A 16,539-nucleotide genomic window follows, 5' to 3' on the forward strand; every position below is an offset into this window, starting at 1 on the left:
TTACTTATGACCATGTGATATTTCAGTTTTTCTTTTTTTAATAAATTTGCAAAAATTTCTACATTTTTGTTTTTTTCTGTCAAGATGGGGTGCTGAGTGTACATTAATGAGAAATAAAATGAACTTTTTGGATTTTAGCAAATGGAAGTGAAACAGAGTGAAAAATTTAAAGGGGTCTGAATCATAGACTGTAAAAAGAATGGACGTAGCGTCCATGACGTCACCCATTGGTTTTGGGGAGTCGTTTTTGTGACTCAAATATGGCGGCCTTGGACAGCGCCATGTTGGATTGGCCGGCCGAGAACCCGCCCACTGGCCTCGAAGCAGCTGTCCACGGAGCTGCGCGGACCTGTCACTCAACGTTTCTGCGCCCTAATTGGTCAGAGTTTTAACCTAATAACAGTAAAACGGTAGAGTTAAAAAAAAATTCACCCCCCTCAGAGTGTGTGTGGGGGTAGAAACTATCGATTGAGAAAAAAAAACGTTCTGACACCAGGCTTTTAACATGTTTACTGAGGATGTAAAATTGGCGATTTTAACATGGGGGTCTATGGGGAATGCTCCCTTCTGACACCAGCCCCCAGAGGAAGAAGAGGGGATTGCAGTTTGTTGAACGCGGAAGTGAGCTTCACTTCTCAGACCCACAACTGCCCCCTTGGTCTGAATACTTTCCGTACGCACTGTACGCTTTGCTCCCCCCCCCTATTTTACACCTGTACATGTCAGTTTTGCTAAACCTAACCAGTCAAGAGTTCTCAACAATTTTCACACTTCCTGCAGCTCATGTATGTCATCTAGCCACAACCAAGTTATGCCCACTCTGTTCACAGTTGTGTCACATGATTTCTCGGAAAAGTCTACCTGTTGTGTTGTTCCACCTCACTTTGCTTTGACAGCAGCTCAGAGACCAGTCGACTGTCACTGACTGATGGAGAAACTGATGAAGATCCTCACATGTTAAAGTCCTGAGGGAAAGTCTGTAAGTTCTGTTGCTTTTCTCTCTTTCTCACTCCTTCTCTCATTTCCTGTTTGCAGTACCCTGTTTTCTACTTCCTGTCTTTTGTGTTGTGTTCACTGTCTGACTGATGCTTCTCTCTGTGTTTCTTCAACAGGTGAAGGAAGAGCGACTCTGACTGGATGTGGGTCTGAATTCACCTGGTGAGTGTCGTCTTTGTTCGACCACTCAGCTGATTCATGTTCTCAGTCCAGAGACGGAGACGTGCTGCATTTTGCACTTGAGTTAAATTGAGCAACAGCTGTGTCAACCACAAAGTAATGCCCACTCTGCTCACAGTTGTGACACAATTTCTCAGAAAAGTCTTCCTGTTTGACAGCAGCTCAGAGACCAGTCAACTGTCACTGACTGATGTGAAATGGATGAAGACCCTCACATGTTAAAGTCCTGAGGGAAAGTCTGTAAGTTCTGTTGCTTTCCTCTCTTTCTCACTCTTTCTCTCATTTCCTGCTTGCAGTTCCCTGTTTTCTACTTCACTTTGACAGTAAAGTGATTACAAACTGAAGCTGATGTTTCCCTCTGTGTTTCCTCTTCAGGTGAAGGAAGAGCGACTCTGACTGGATGTGGGTCTGAATTCACCTGGTGAGTGTCGTCTTTGTTCTACCACTCAGCTGATTCATGTTCCCAGTCCAGTTTCAATGATTTTATGAGGATAAATAAATTAATGCAAGTAAGAACAGTTTGATGTCAGAAGGATTAGAACTTTCCTTCCTTCAGCTCCACCTGCTGGTTGAAAGCAGAATGACACTGTGGTGGACAGGTGTGTAAACCGTGTTGTTCTGACTGAGTGCAGCTCTCCCTGCAGGTGGAGGCTCAGCTATGGCTCAGTGTGAGGACAGAGAGGAGGGAGCCCCCCCCTCTGAAACCACTCTGTGTGGGGAGCAGAGCCAGACCGGAGGTCAAAGGTGAGATGAGGATCTCTAACTGTCCGGACTCAGATTACTGGAGATACTGCTGTTATCTGATAGGAGGTTTTTATGTGACAGGGTAGTGCATTATTGTTTTACTACTATTATTGGTACTAATAACAGCGAATAACTCATTTAAATCAACAAGATATTGTTTCAGTCTCACAACAAGAGCAGAAGAACAGAGCAGAGAGGCTTTATTGTGATTGTAGAAAATATACAGTTAAATTCTGCTGGATGGTACAAACACATATATAAAACATGTAAAGATATCCACAAGTTTCCGAACATCATCTCTGGTCAAAACTGGAAGCCGGTTTTGCATGGAATTGTATGTTTACGTTTCCATGGTTTTCAGTCATAGTTGCGGTAAATGCATGGATCTATTAACTCTTTCGCGACCACACTAATTCCTCAGCACATCCGCTCAGGACCACATGTTTTTGGCTATTTTTTACCTTTTTTCTCATGTCGCACCGAACTCTGTACATCACCTAGAAACAAACGGTTTTCACGTGGTTGAAGAGTGACTTTCCAATGTGCTCCTCGAAAAAACGGCAAGTTTTTCCGGCTTTTCGTTCGTGAGTACGAAGGAGAAGAAGAGAGCTGGGTTTCTCCAAAAACGGAGCTCCCGCTCTAGTTTCAGAGAAAAACGCACTTTTGTGTCAAGTGGCAATCGGCTCATTTTACCGGTGGTGTACCTGGGGTGTGTGGCAGCGTGGAGTGCAGCCGTGTGGCTGCAGCGAAGCAGCTCTGTGACACTCCTGTGTGACTGGCCGCCGCTGAGTGCTTCGGGCAGATTTAGCGAGAAAGTCGCAACACTGTAACCGACAGCCGCACAGCGCTGCACGCTGTCCCCAGAGCAGCGTTCAAGGAGACCGATTACTCAAACAAAACCCAGATTACACAGTTTATAAAAAACATTATGTTTTGATTGTAGTTTAAAACAGTTTTTACATATCAGAGGACTACCATATTCACACACAGGGTACCTCAGAGTGTCTATTATCATAATCTGTAAAAAAAAAAAAACGGTTTTGATGAGTTAACTCGTCGATGGTCGTGAACGTTCGGCAGGCTGTGGCGAGTTAACTCGTCAATAGTCGCGAAAGAGTTAACGCTGGCTTTTAACACGGATGTCAATTTGTGTGATATCCATTGTTAAAAGCTGGTGTGATGATCCATGCATATTACAGATTTTCATTGAAAAAAAAATCCATGCATTTACCACGACTAATGAAACCGGAAGCACCGGAAGAGCAAAACCGGCTTACGTTTTTGACGTTCGGTGGATATAAGGTGGATATAATAGGACAATGAAGAATAACAAATGATCTTGTGGAAATCTTGATTGCTGTTGTGATTAAAGTCCTGAGATAACATTGCAGAGTGAAGGTGAACTCTGTCTGTGGTTCAAGTACCAATAGTTCTGATCGAACGTTCATTGGAACAAATGAACCAATTTCAGCTTTTAGATTGTCATACACACTGAAAGTCTTGCTATGTTGGAAATAAACCTGTCTGACCCAGAACCTGCAACCTAATAGCTGTTTGAGGGAATGCACAAGGAGAACCACAATGCCTTGGCCATTTGTGCTGTTCTAAGAAGAGATTCAGGTGCAGTGTTTCCACTAGGATTCTTTTAACCAGTGGTGATGGCACACAATGGGTTCACACAGGCTCAAAGAGGGAAAACACTGAGTTCAGGGGAATCGGCTTGTGGCTCTGCCTCAGCTGTGTGATACCATTATGAGAGGCGACCAGAGTTTCAGACAGGTTTGAATCCATCTGACCATCTGTTTACCTGTTGGAAGCGGTTCATCTCTTCTCACCCCTGTAAACTGCAAAAAATGACGCACGATAAAACAGAAATTTGAAATAAAAATTTGAAATAAAAATTATAAAAAACAGTCAAGTCAGAATTCAGTCATACAGTGTAAACCCAGTTTTAAACTGTTTGTCTTTCCTCTTGCAGCGAAAAGATGAAGACCCTTCCAGGGATCCTCTGGGAGACTTTGGAGGATTTGGGAGACAATGATTTTTATACATTCAGGTGGCACCTGTGTCAGAGAGGAGTCCTAGAAGACCTCCCATCAATCCCAAAAAGTCGACTGGAGAATGCAAAAAGGGAAGACACAGTGGATCTAATGATCCAGACCTACTGTGAAAACACTGATAAAGTCACCAAAACAATCCTGAAGAAGATGAAACAGAATGATCTACTGGGAAATTTCACACAGCGCATCTCAGATCCCAAAAGTAAGTTCGATCAAAAATGCGATGTTATAGAAATATTGAAGAATGGTCAGTTAAAACCAGGTGGATGAGGACAGTTTCATCATCCAAAGAGCTTCTTTGGTCTTGACAACTGAGTGGGGAGTTTCTGTAGGGAGTCTTAAATGTCACATGTGGTTGGTGGCAGTCTTACTGCCTCACTGAGCTCCAACCAAACTTTGACCTCCAAGGCTGAAATATGAGGCCAGCAGTGTTGGCAATATTTACAGCCTGGGACAGAAACAGCTTTGGTCTCCATGACGACTGTTTATAGAACTTACCTGTTACCCTTAATTAACAGCTAAAGTTATGGAGACCCTTTTGAATGACAGGTGAGCATTTGTCCCCTTTGTCCATTTTTTGATCAGCTAGGAGTTTCACTGAGTTTCTGAGGTCAGAGACGTGTCATCACAGAGATGAAGTCAGTCTTTATTTACAGTATGTGGCTGCAGTTGCAGTGCTTGTTGGCTGAACAGCTTCTTAAATCCCATTAGGAGGTTTGTGCCCACAAATGAAACTGGTAGTTTACAGTTTTCAACTCCTCACACTGTTCTTAGCCAGAGCAACAGGGTGGTGTGGCTGACTCAGCTTTGCCAGGATCACTGATGGGTTGGGCAGGCAGAAGCATCAGTGTCTAGGTGTTTCAGAAAAGTAAATGCCAGCTGACTGGACGTCTCTTGATTCTTGTTGATCCCAAATGATCTCTTAAACTTAAAGCAGAAGTAAGCGGAATGTTTGTGTTAATATAAGTCTTAAATAGTTATATCTTCCAACAGCAATCACTTATAGTGTTTGGTCCGAAACACGGGTCTGTCAGTCACTCTGCTCTGCTGTAAGCTGAGGAGAAAACTTTACTTGTATCCTACAAGCTTTATCCAATGAGGAGAGAGAACGGCATGAAGGGCTGTGTGTGCAGCCAAGGGATGCGCGTGAATGTGGTGACGTAGGGACGAGGACCAATAGATCCATGACGAGGGCGGGGGCTGCTAACTCCATCAGCTGACAAGAAGTTAGCCAAAATGACCGGATCGCTTACTTCTGCTTTAACCTTCAGTATTTGTCGTATACTGTCGAAGCTCACCCATCTGGCTTCAAAAGACACTATAAAATTATTTTTATTGCATTTTAAAGTATCACAATTAAGTGAAAGTCACATGCACTATTGATGCTACCCTTTAATTTCCTTTGTTCATATATCATTGTCTAAGTGTGTAGACTGATAATGAGCAGTGTCAGGTCATAACTTTTGCTGCTCTGTGAATGCGATCAGTGATCACGAGTATATTCCTCCTCAGAGAATTTGAGGCACTATAAGTAGGGATGTCCGATACTGGAAATTTACTGATATCCGATATTCCGATGTTGTCCAGCGCCCTAATTTCCCATAATAACCAATACCGATATGCAGCTTTTTGCCCCAAAACTGATTATTAACATAGGCCTATCTCCTGTCAGGAATGAACACATTACTGTATGACTACTTTTACTGTGATGCCCCACTGGATGCATTCTACAAATTAACATTGTTTATTTGTTAACAGACAGACAGAAAAACAGACACACAGACACTGTTAAGGCCGGTTACATTCCGACATCCCACCATTTAGACATACCGCTATTCCGACATGCGAACGTCCCACCATTCCGACAAGGCTTTAATATAAGGGAATGTGCGTAACCCAACAGGCTCCTCCCTTCTTTAAGACATGCTGATAGAGGAATACCCACATGGTTGCGTGTAATTCCACAGCAGAACGCAGACAGGGACTAGTCTGCCTGTCTAGCCTCTACCTGGTGTTTTTACTAAACTTAACCAACTCGTTTCTTCATTGCCTAAACCCAACCAGTGCAAAATCTTTTGGGGAAAAAATACGCTATTAAAGGAATTGTCGGAAAGGCAGGATGTTTAAAAAAAGAAAAAAATACTGTCATTCCGACTATAGGAGGAAAGAATTGTCGGAATGACGGGACATTTGATAGAAAATTTTAGAAAAATGTAGACAATTAGAGGCCAATGTTGGACTGGTGGGATGTCGGAATGGCGGCCCCTTATCCTTCTCCTCCAAACACCTGCACACAGTTCTTCCAGGAACTTGACTGGCAGGTTGTTGAAGTATCTTAGAGAACTTGCCATAGTTCTTCTGTGGACTGAGGCTGTCTCAGTGTCTTCTGTCTCTTGATCTTGAAGACCCCTGGGAGAGGTTCACAGTGAATGCTTACATGGCAAGGAATTGATCTCTTTGGAACAATTATTTCATAAAAACCTGCTGAATGATAACAGAGAAGGAGTTTCCATGATTCATGCTTTCTATGCAATAACTACAATAATAACTTCTCTTTGACGTCATTGGTCCTTTATTCATACAGAGATTCTCACTGGCTGCCAATGTAAACTCAAATCTGCCCTGAAGAAGAAGTTCCAGTGTGTGTTTGAGGGCATCGCTAAAGCAGGAAACCCAACCCTTCTGAACCAGATCTACACAGAGCTCTACATCACACAGGGAGGGGCTGGAGAGGTCAATGATGAACATGAGGTCAGACAGATTGAAGCAGTGTACAGGAAACCACACAGACCAGATACAACAATCAGACAAGAAGACATCTTTAAAGCCCCACCTGGAAGAGACCAACCAGTCAGAACAGTGATGACAATGGGAGTGGCTGGCATTGGGAAAACAGTCTTAACACAGAAGTTCACTCTGGACTGGGCTGAAGACAAAACCAACCAGGACATATACTTCATATTCCCCTTCACCTTCAGAGAGCTGAATGTGCTGAAAGAGGAAAAGAAAAAGTTCAGCTTGGTGGAACTTGTTCATCACTTCTTCTCTGAAACCAAAGCAGCAGGAATCTGCAGCTTTGATGAGCTCCAGGTCGTCTTCATCTTTGATGGTCTGGACGAGTGTCGACCTCCTCTGGACTTCAAAAACACTGAGATCCTGACTGATGAGACAGAGTCCACCTCATTCAACGTGCTGCTGACCAACCTCATCAGGGGGAACCTGCTTTCCTCCGCTCGCCTCTGGATAACCACAAGACCTGCAGCAGCCAATCAGATCCCTCCTCAATGTGTTGACATGGTGACAGAGGTCAGAGGGTTCACTGACCCAATGAAGGAGGAGTATTTCAGGAAGAGGTTCAGAGATGAGGAGCAGGCCAGAGAGATCATCTCCCACATCAAGACATCACGAAGCCTCCACATCATGTGCCACATCCCAGTCTTCTGCTGGATCACTGCTACAGTTCTGGAGGTGTTGAAGACCACAGAGGAAGGAGAGCTGCCCAAGACCCTGACTGAGATGTACATCCACTTCCTGGTGGTTCAGACCAAAATGAATATGGTCAAGTATGATGGAGGAGCTGAGACAGATCCACACTGGAGTCCAGAGAGCAGGAAGATGATTGAGTCTCTGGGAAAACTGGCTTTTGAGCAGCTGCAGAAAGGAAACCTGATCTTCTATCAATCAGACCTGACAGAGTGTGGCATCGATATCAGAGCAGCCTCAGAGTACTCAGGAGTGTTCACACAGATCTTTAAAGAGGAGAGAGGCCTGTACCAGGCGGCCAAGGTGTTCTGCTTCATCCATCTTAGTGTTCAGGAGTTTCTGGCTGCTCTTCATGTTCATCTCACCTTCATCAACTCTGGACGCAACCTGATGTCAAGAAAGAAATTGACCTTTAAACTTTTCAAACTGTTCAGAGCCAAATCATCACATTTGTACCAGAGTGCTGTGGACGAGGCCTTACAGAGTCCAAATGGACACCTGGACTTGTTCCTCCGCTTCCTCCTGGGTCTTTCACTGGAGACCAATCAGACTCTCCTACTAGGTCTTATGACTCAGACAGGAAGTGACTCACAGACCAATCAGAAAACAGTCCAGTACATCAAGAAGAAGATTGAAGAGACTCCCTCTGCAGAGAAAAGCATCAACCTGTTCCACTGTCTGAATGAACTGAATGATTGTTCTCTAGTGGAGCAGATCCAACAGTCCCTGAGATCAGGACGTCTCTCCACAGATGAACTGTCCTCTGCTCAGTGGTCGGCTCTGGTCTTCATCTTACTGTTATCAGAAAAAGATCTGGATGTGTTTGACCTGAAGAAATACTCTACTTCAGATGAGGCTCTTCTGAGGCTGCTACCAGTGGTCAAAGCTTCAACTAAAGCTCTGTATGTGCACATATATCCATCTACATTTACTGTATCTTCTTCTTTTGTCATAACAAAAATATAATTATTTGTTTACTTTTGTTTTCCTGATTCCTCTTCAGACTGAGCAGCTGTAAACTCTCAGAGAGAAGTTGTGAAGCTCTGTCCTCAGTCCTCAGCTCCCAGTCCTCTAGTCTGAGACACCTGGACCTGAGTAACAACAACCTGCAGGACTCAGGAGTGAAGCTGCTGTCTGGTGGACTGGAGAGTCCACACTGCAGACTGGAGACTCTCAGGTCAGGATACAGATGTTTGTTAGACAGCTTTAACATCCTTCTGTAAGTTGTTGGTGATGATGCTCAACATCTGTTGAGATGTTCAGCGGTCTGTTGAGATTCTCAACATCTCTGTACACATGATTTTGTAAAATTGGAGGTCCATTACATTTTCTCTCTCTAGTCTGTCAGAATGTCTGGTCACAGACGAAGGATGTGCTTCTTTGGCCTCAGCTCTGAGTTCCAACCCCTCCCATCTGAGAGGGCTGGACCTGAGTAACAACAACCTGCAGGACTCAGGAGTGAAGCTGCTGTCTGGTGGACTGGAGAGTCCACACTGCAGACTGGACACTCTCAGGTCAGGATACAGCTGTTTGTTGGACAGCTGATCTTCAACATCCTTCTGTAACTTGTTGGTGAAGATGCTCAACACCTGCAGGATTTTCCTGTCGATGTGATTTTCTAAGACTCTTGAGTCTATCACATTTTCTATCTCCAGACTGTCAGGATGTCTGGTCACAGAGAAAGGCTGTGGTTCTCTGGCCTCAGCTCTGAGCTCCAACCCCTCCCATCTGAGAGATCTGGACCTGAGCTACAATCATCCAGGAGACTCAGGAGAGAAGCTGCTGTCCGCTGGACTGAAGGATTCAGACTGGAGACTGGAGACTCTCAGGTACAATCAGACAACAAGGACTCAACAAGTCTCTCTCCTGTGTTTCATGTTTCCCTACTCGGTCAGTCGTCATGAAGGACGTCTTATTTCTCTTAGTTGTGTTCAGAGCAGTGAGTCGGCCTGAATTCACAAACACATGGGTCCTCCTCTCAAGTCTTTGACCAAATGGAGACATCCCTTAATTAGAGACCATCTTCCAAGTCTGAACTGTGTTAGAACAGTGTTTTAACTTTTGTAAATCAGATAAAAATCGGAACTTGTGGACATTAATAACCTCAGATGTTGTTTATTGATAAACAGAGTTCTGCTGCTGCTTACTGTACATAGCAGAAACAATGCAGTCTATAATTTCCCTCATCATCTTATAGGCTATTACACATTGTGAATTTTCGTTATCATCGGAGCAGATTTTATGTTTTGCGGTTTGATTCTTCACCAATGTCAGCTTTTCTTTATAACACACAGTCAGGGAATTACTTATTCACACACTCTTTTCCCATCTCACGCTGTTTCATTGCAGCTGCTGTATTAGATTTTCATTTTTTATGTGTTCATACTCATTAAAATCTCACCTTCAGTTTGAGTGAAGTAAGTGGCTCTGGTTCTTACTTACTGCTGCTGAATCTGTCATCTGCGCTCCACCTGCTCAGAGTTTATTGACCTAGTTCTGATCAGCTGTTCTGGCTTTTGCAGTGAGGTTAATAACAAAGTAATTAAGATGTTTGCATCAGAGCCCCTTGCATATTTTAAAGTACTTACTGCGGCTAAGCACAAAGTTCTTCATGTGTCCAGCCTTACAACTTTGCTCTCCAACGTCACCACGTTTATGCAGGGGGGCATACCCCCCGGTTATCCCTGTCATCCCTGTCCTCTGACTTTCCATCTAGCGCCATCATCAGGTCAATGTTTGAATTTGTTCACTACTTTGGTTTTAAAGGGATAGTTCACCCTAGAATGATATTTCGCTCATTATCTACTCACCCCCATGTTGACTAAGGGCTGGAAGAAGTTTCAGAGTCCACCGTCCCTTCTCTGAGTTACAGGGGGTCTTGGAGTAGCAGTGCATGTCCATATAACGGTTGCAAAGGGACACCAGAGCTCTTCGTAAAAAAACCCACACAAAAAAACATCCAAATACCTCCATGATGCTCGTATGTAACGTCCGTCTTGTGCTGAAGCCCCAAATTGCGTAATTGTCCCGAAAAAAATTAAATAAGTCTATATTTTAAGCTTGTTTGTAGCGGAAGCTTCTCGAAGCTCCTCTTCCTGGTCTGTCCAAATCTCGCGTGATTTGCGCCGGTGTCAGTGCGGTTACTGCGAATCACGCGAGATTTGGACGGACCAGGAAGAGGAGCTTCGAGAAGCTTCCGCTACAAACAAGCTTAAAATATAGACTTATTTAATTTTTTTCGGGACAATTACGCAATTTGGGGCTTCAGCACAAGACGGACATTACATACGAGCATCATGGAGGTATTTGGATGTTTTTTGGTGTGTGTTTTTTTACGAAGAGCTCTGGTGTCCCTTTGCAACCGTTATATGGACATGCACTGCTACTCCAAGACCCCCTGTAACTCAGAGAAGGGACGGTGGACTCTGAAACTTCTTCCAGCCCTTAGTCAACATGAGGGTGAGTAGATAATGAGCGAAATATCATTCTAGGATGAACTATCCCTTTAAGTCTATTTTCACCTCAGGCACCTTTTTATATATTTTCTTCATTGTTACACATTTTAAATACAAACAAAGATCAGACACAGATTAATTCAACAACATTTAAAGAAAAATACTTTGACGGAAATGACACACAGGAATATTCATTCTCCATGAACCTCAACTTTATAATTTTAAAGTTTTTAACATTACATTCTCAAGTCAAATAATTTGATTTTGATTTATCAGGGACTTTACAGTCTGCAGCATAAGGCCTCCGTTTATTTGTCACATTTAAATATTTAAATGTGTTACATTTTAAATAGGAGGATCCAAATGCAGACTCAATTGGCAAAAGTATTTATTTAGAAAAAGGTTAATACAAGGAAATCAAACTACAACGGAAACAAAGTAGCAACAAGAGTCAACGAGCCTAAAGGGCCTTTCACACCGAACGCGGCAGGCGGCGGAAGGCGGCGGAAGGCGGCAGCAAACCCATTCATTGTGTATGTGCTACCGCGGCGCACAGGCGAACGGCTCTGCGCCGAGCTGAGCAGCACGCAAGGTGGGCGCATACCGTGGCGGAGCGGTGCGCCCGAATTAAAAATGTTTTAACCTGGGCGCAGCGTGCTGTGACGACATCTCGGCGCGTCCAATAGGAGAGGATGTAGTGGAGTCTGAAACAAAATCAGCCGCTTGCAGAGTGAAAACAAACGGCCAGACGTTCAGTTAAAGTGACGGATGCATGAAGTGAGTTGTCATCCTCCTGAGGATGAGACCAACTCTCTCTAACAGGCTGTTAAACTGCTCCCTTCTCAGCCTGATGCTAAAATTCACCTGGAAACGCTCATTTTGTAGCTCCTGGCGAACATACCCCCCTAAATCCTGTCTTGTTTGTTCGGTCGCTGAGCAACTCGCTGCCGCCCTGCTCTGCGCCTGTCTGCGCTGTACCTCGCTGTGGGCGCAGCGCATACCGCGCTCGGTGTGAAAGGCCCCTAAGTCTCAGACAGGGGGTAAACAAGAAATCCAGTTCAACAGAAGATAACAGTACAGTACAGTACAAACAGTACAAAACAAGGGACTAGAAATACAGAACTCTATCATTTATTATTTGTTTATTTTTTCCACAATCAGATCATAAACATGAGGTGCATTTTTACCATGGTCCCCTCTCAACCATACCCCATATGTGTAGAGCTGAGACACCCTATAGAAACCCATTGATGATGACTGAACATCAATTGTAAATTCAATAAACTTTTAAAAAATGACAATTTGACAAGATATTTCAATATTAATTCATTCCTCTTTTTTGAATGTTATTGTATTAATAATATAAATATTAGTATAGGATAATCATGTAACATAACATTATAATATTAATAGTATATTTTAATATAACACTGTTCAAAGATCACAAATATTAAATGTTATTTCCATTTTAATTTCTTTGTGGTCTTATTATGACTTATAACATGTTATTGTTAGCCTAAGCTGCACAATTTAGGAGCATGTGTTGTAATAGAGAAAACAGGGGTCGTTTGGATCAACTACGCTCATGTGTGGGTGAGAGGAGCAGGGAGACTGGGCTGGAGCTCGGTCTCTGGAGAATTCTGAGAAAAAAGTCAGAACTCACTTATTTTTATTTTGGGTTATCTTTGTCTAATGTTAAAACTTGTCTGATGATCTTAAACATTGAAGTGTGACAAATATGCAAAAAAGTAAGAAATCAGGAGCAGAGCAAATCCTTTTTCACAGCTCTGTAAATGACAGTAAACACATAGAATCTGCTGTTAAACTGATCTGTGAACAGTCAGTCAACACTTCATTGGTTTAGATGTAAATTCACTTCATTATAAGAGACGACTTTAGTGACCTATATTTCCCCTTCTGTTGAGGAACATCAATAAAAACACAGAGGAGATCAGCGGTGACTCTTCTTCTTCTTCTTCTGACAAACTACTACATGTTGAACAGTTTAGATATAAAATCACTCTGACTGTGTTTCTTCCTCCAGGCTGGACCATGGTGGAGAGCACAGGTTAAAACCTGGTCTCAGGAAGTGTAAGTGTGGATTTAATGTGACTAATGATCAGACAGCAGCTCTCTGTCAGTTTGTCTTTAAATACAATGTTGATTCAATAATCAATCAATGAACCATCAGATGATGAACTGCAGCTGTGTTGTGTCTTGTTCTCTCCATCAGACGCCTGTGAACTTGAAGTTGACATGAACACAGTGAACAGACGCCTCAAACTGTCTGACAACAACAGGACGGTGACATGCGTGACAGAGGATCAGTCATATCCTGATCATCCAGACAGATTTGATAAATGGTCTCAGCTGCTGTGTTCAACTGGTCTGACTGGTCGCTGCTACTGGGAGGTGGAGAGGAGCGGAGGGGTTCATATATCAGTGAGTTACAGAGGAATCAGAAGGAAAGGAGACAGTGTTGACTGTTGGTTTGGATGGAATGATCAGTCCTGGAGTCTGATCTGTCATGATGGTGGTTATTCTCTCTGGCACAACAACAGACAAACACCAATCTCCTCCTGCTTCACTGTCTCCAACAGAGTAGGAGTGTATGTAGACTGTCCTGCTGGCTCTCTGTCCTTCTACACAGTCTCCTCTAACAGACTGATCCACCTCCACACCTTCAACACCACCTTCACTCAACCTCTGTATCCTGGGTTCTGGATCCCCTCTGGTGCCTCAGTGTCTCTGGTTGATGTGTAGGATGGAGAGTCTCTGGAAGTGACAGCAGCTTCAGTCCTGTGCTTTAAATGTTGGTGGTGGACGAGCTTTCACTTTGCTTTCTATTCTAATCTGCTCAGAATCATGTTAATAACACATTCATGTTTTTTTGTAACTCTGGAAACCTTTACTTAATCATTTGCAAATACATATACTAAGAGATTTGCAATGTGATGAAATGAATGAGAAATACTATTCTCTTGTGAACAGTTGCCAAGTGGTTGTCCATGTTTTTTGATAAATAAATGAGCCAAACCAATGGAGGAAAACTGTAAAACAACACAGATTAAGAGCTATTTAAAACATAAACAGATTAAAATAATGCAAGAATGTATGAACTTTACTCTCTGTTTTCAAAAACTGCTCACTGCTGATGTCAAAATATCCACATTCAATAGTTCCTATTCTGATTTCACTGTTATTATTTCATACATTTGTTTATGTATCCCCTGTTTTGTTGATATGAACTAAACAGCACGTGTGTGTGTGGTTCGTGTGGCTGCAGTGGCAGCAGCTCACCTGCAGGTGTCAGTGTGGTGCAGGTGAATCGAGACACAGCTCGAGGCTTCAGGTGAGGAGAGTTCAGGTGTAAATACACAGAGGAGGAGAGTTAAAGCAGAAGTAAGTGATATATTTGTGTTAATATAAGTCTTAAATAGTTATATCTTCCAACAGCAATCACTTACATAGAGTGTTTGGTCTGAAACACGGGTCTCTCAGTCCCTCTGCTCTGCTCTGAGCCGAAGAGAAAACATTTATCGTATCCTACAGTTTTTATCCAATGAGGAGAGGGAACGGCATGCAGGGCTGTGTGTGCAGCCAAGGAACTCCGTGAATGTGGCGACGTAGGGACGAGGACTGTTATGGTGCGTTCAAGGAAACTCGTATTTTTCCGACCGTGAAGTCGTACCAGTTCGATCTGGTACGAGTTCACCGGTCGGAAGTTACGAGTGGCCGTTATAGTGACTTTCACCTGTAAAACAGGTCGGAAAAACACGAGTGGGTTGCCTCGAATGCTACAAAGTCGTACGTTGTGACTTGAAGCTGTAATTTACGATTTCAAAAGCCTGCCTGGAACGCAGCATTAGCGAAAACGACCGGACCACTTACTTCTGCTTTAATGAAACATTAAATCATCAGATTAATTAATGTAAAGAATATTAAAACTAAACGTGACTGTTTCTTTGGATCAATAAGATAAATTGTGATGTTAATAGAAATGAACAGGTTTGATTCCCAGTGCTTTGATTCAAGATTTCTATTTTTTATCTTTATCTTTTTTAATTGTTGTTCAGTGTTATGTTGAAATATGTGACCCTGAGGAAGAGGATCCAAATCAATTAATAGAATAAATCAATGGTTATATTCAGATGAAAGTGTTGGTGCATCAGTCTGATCTCATTAAGTATAAGGATTATTCAGCTTTTATAGGTTAAACTGAAGAAAATGTTTGTTGTTTGTAAATTGTAATTAAATTCATCATAAAAGACTGAACAGCTTCATGACCAATGTTCATTTACATAACAAATTTACCAGCTGGTATTAATAAAAAAACCTTGACCTTGACCTTTAAACTTATTAACAATAGATAGTAACCATTACCAATAGGCTTCTTATTATGTGATCCTTACATGAGATGTAAAATACATGAAGACAAAATAAGTCCAATTACACATTAACTTGAATTATCAGCACCACCAATCACTGATATAATTTATAGGCTACTTTATGTAAAACATAAAACAATAAAACACCTCATAACACAAATCAACATTGAGAATCTGTACAACAATAAACCTCTGACTCATTACAGCTGTAATATAATAATAATAAAACAAGCTGAGGTCTGAAGAGTCTGGTCTTTGTTCTCTGTGTTTCCTCTGCAGACAGAAAAGGGGGCGGAGTTATAGATCTACCTGTTGTGACCTCACTATGACCAACTGTAAAGTTTATATGTGACTGACACAGTTCCTGTCTGTTTAATTAAAAGTGACACTGAAACGACCTTGAAGACGATAAATCCACTGCAGCTTCATAAGAACATTTAGGTTCTTTTTACTTTACTTTACTTTATTTATTTCTCACGACCACGCAAGTGGTATGGCGCACAAACAATAAAACAGTACAAATAATCAGACATAGCAAGAGGCAGCAAAGGCTGTACATGCTTTGTACATATACGTCTCTGACCAGGACAGAGCAAAATCACTTAAACAGAGGAAGAACACATTTCAGAAAAGCACCTAGTTTATAAATAACTTTTCTTTTATCAGACTGTAATAACAAAATTAGTTTAAACATAGATGGGCGACAAACATAGTATTTAGGGAGGTATTTTTCTCTTAGATATACAATACATGTGTTCTTGCATTCAAACAAAACATGGAACTCATCATCAATCTGACCGTCTTTACATAGATCACATAACCTCCGACTTCTATCCAATCCTTTGTACCTTCCAATAACTTTTGGTATTCTGGTGTTGTTTACTCTAAAGTGGCAGATGGCCTGTCTGTACTTTTGATTTAAACACAATAAATACTTTTCTAACTTAAACTCTTGTTTAAACTCAATATAGATGTCACATGATGTCATACTGCCAAGTTCACTTATCCATGTCTGCTGGAACTGATCTTTCAGTCTCTGTTCGACAGTTAGCTTCAGCCAGTCAGAATTAACACATCTTTGAGAGAGCCAAATATATGACAACCCACACTCATCCAATATCTGCTTAACCTGCAGGATCCATGGTGACTTAAATGCACCTGAGTTATACAGACTAAATAGACAGTTATACATTATTTTGCTCAGTTTACTTTCCTTACCTTCTATTAGTTTTC

General features: G+C 42.2%; 1 protein-coding gene across 1 annotated transcript in view; it reads left to right on the top strand.

Annotated features, from left to right (window-relative positions):
• Positions 1–16,539, top strand: part of LOC146961147 (uncharacterized) — a 119,785-nt gene that overhangs the window by 82,506 nt on the left and 20,740 nt on the right. The window contains exons 10-13 of the mRNA XM_085771670.1: positions 8,467–8,640; positions 9,119–9,292; positions 12,963–13,009; positions 13,152–13,231. Coding sequence (XP_085627796.1) covers positions 8,467–8,640; positions 9,119–9,292; positions 12,963–13,009; positions 13,152–13,231 — 475 coding nt within the window. The remainder of the gene's footprint in view (positions 1–8,466; positions 8,641–9,118; positions 9,293–12,962; positions 13,010–13,151; positions 13,232–16,539) is intronic.

This window comes from Trachurus japonicus, chromosome 24 (genome assembly GCF_045865225.1).
Source record: "Trachurus japonicus isolate A0001 chromosome 24, Traja_1.0".
In the NCBI taxonomy this organism is placed as follows: Eukaryota; Metazoa; Chordata; class Actinopteri; order Carangiformes; family Carangidae; genus Trachurus; species Trachurus japonicus.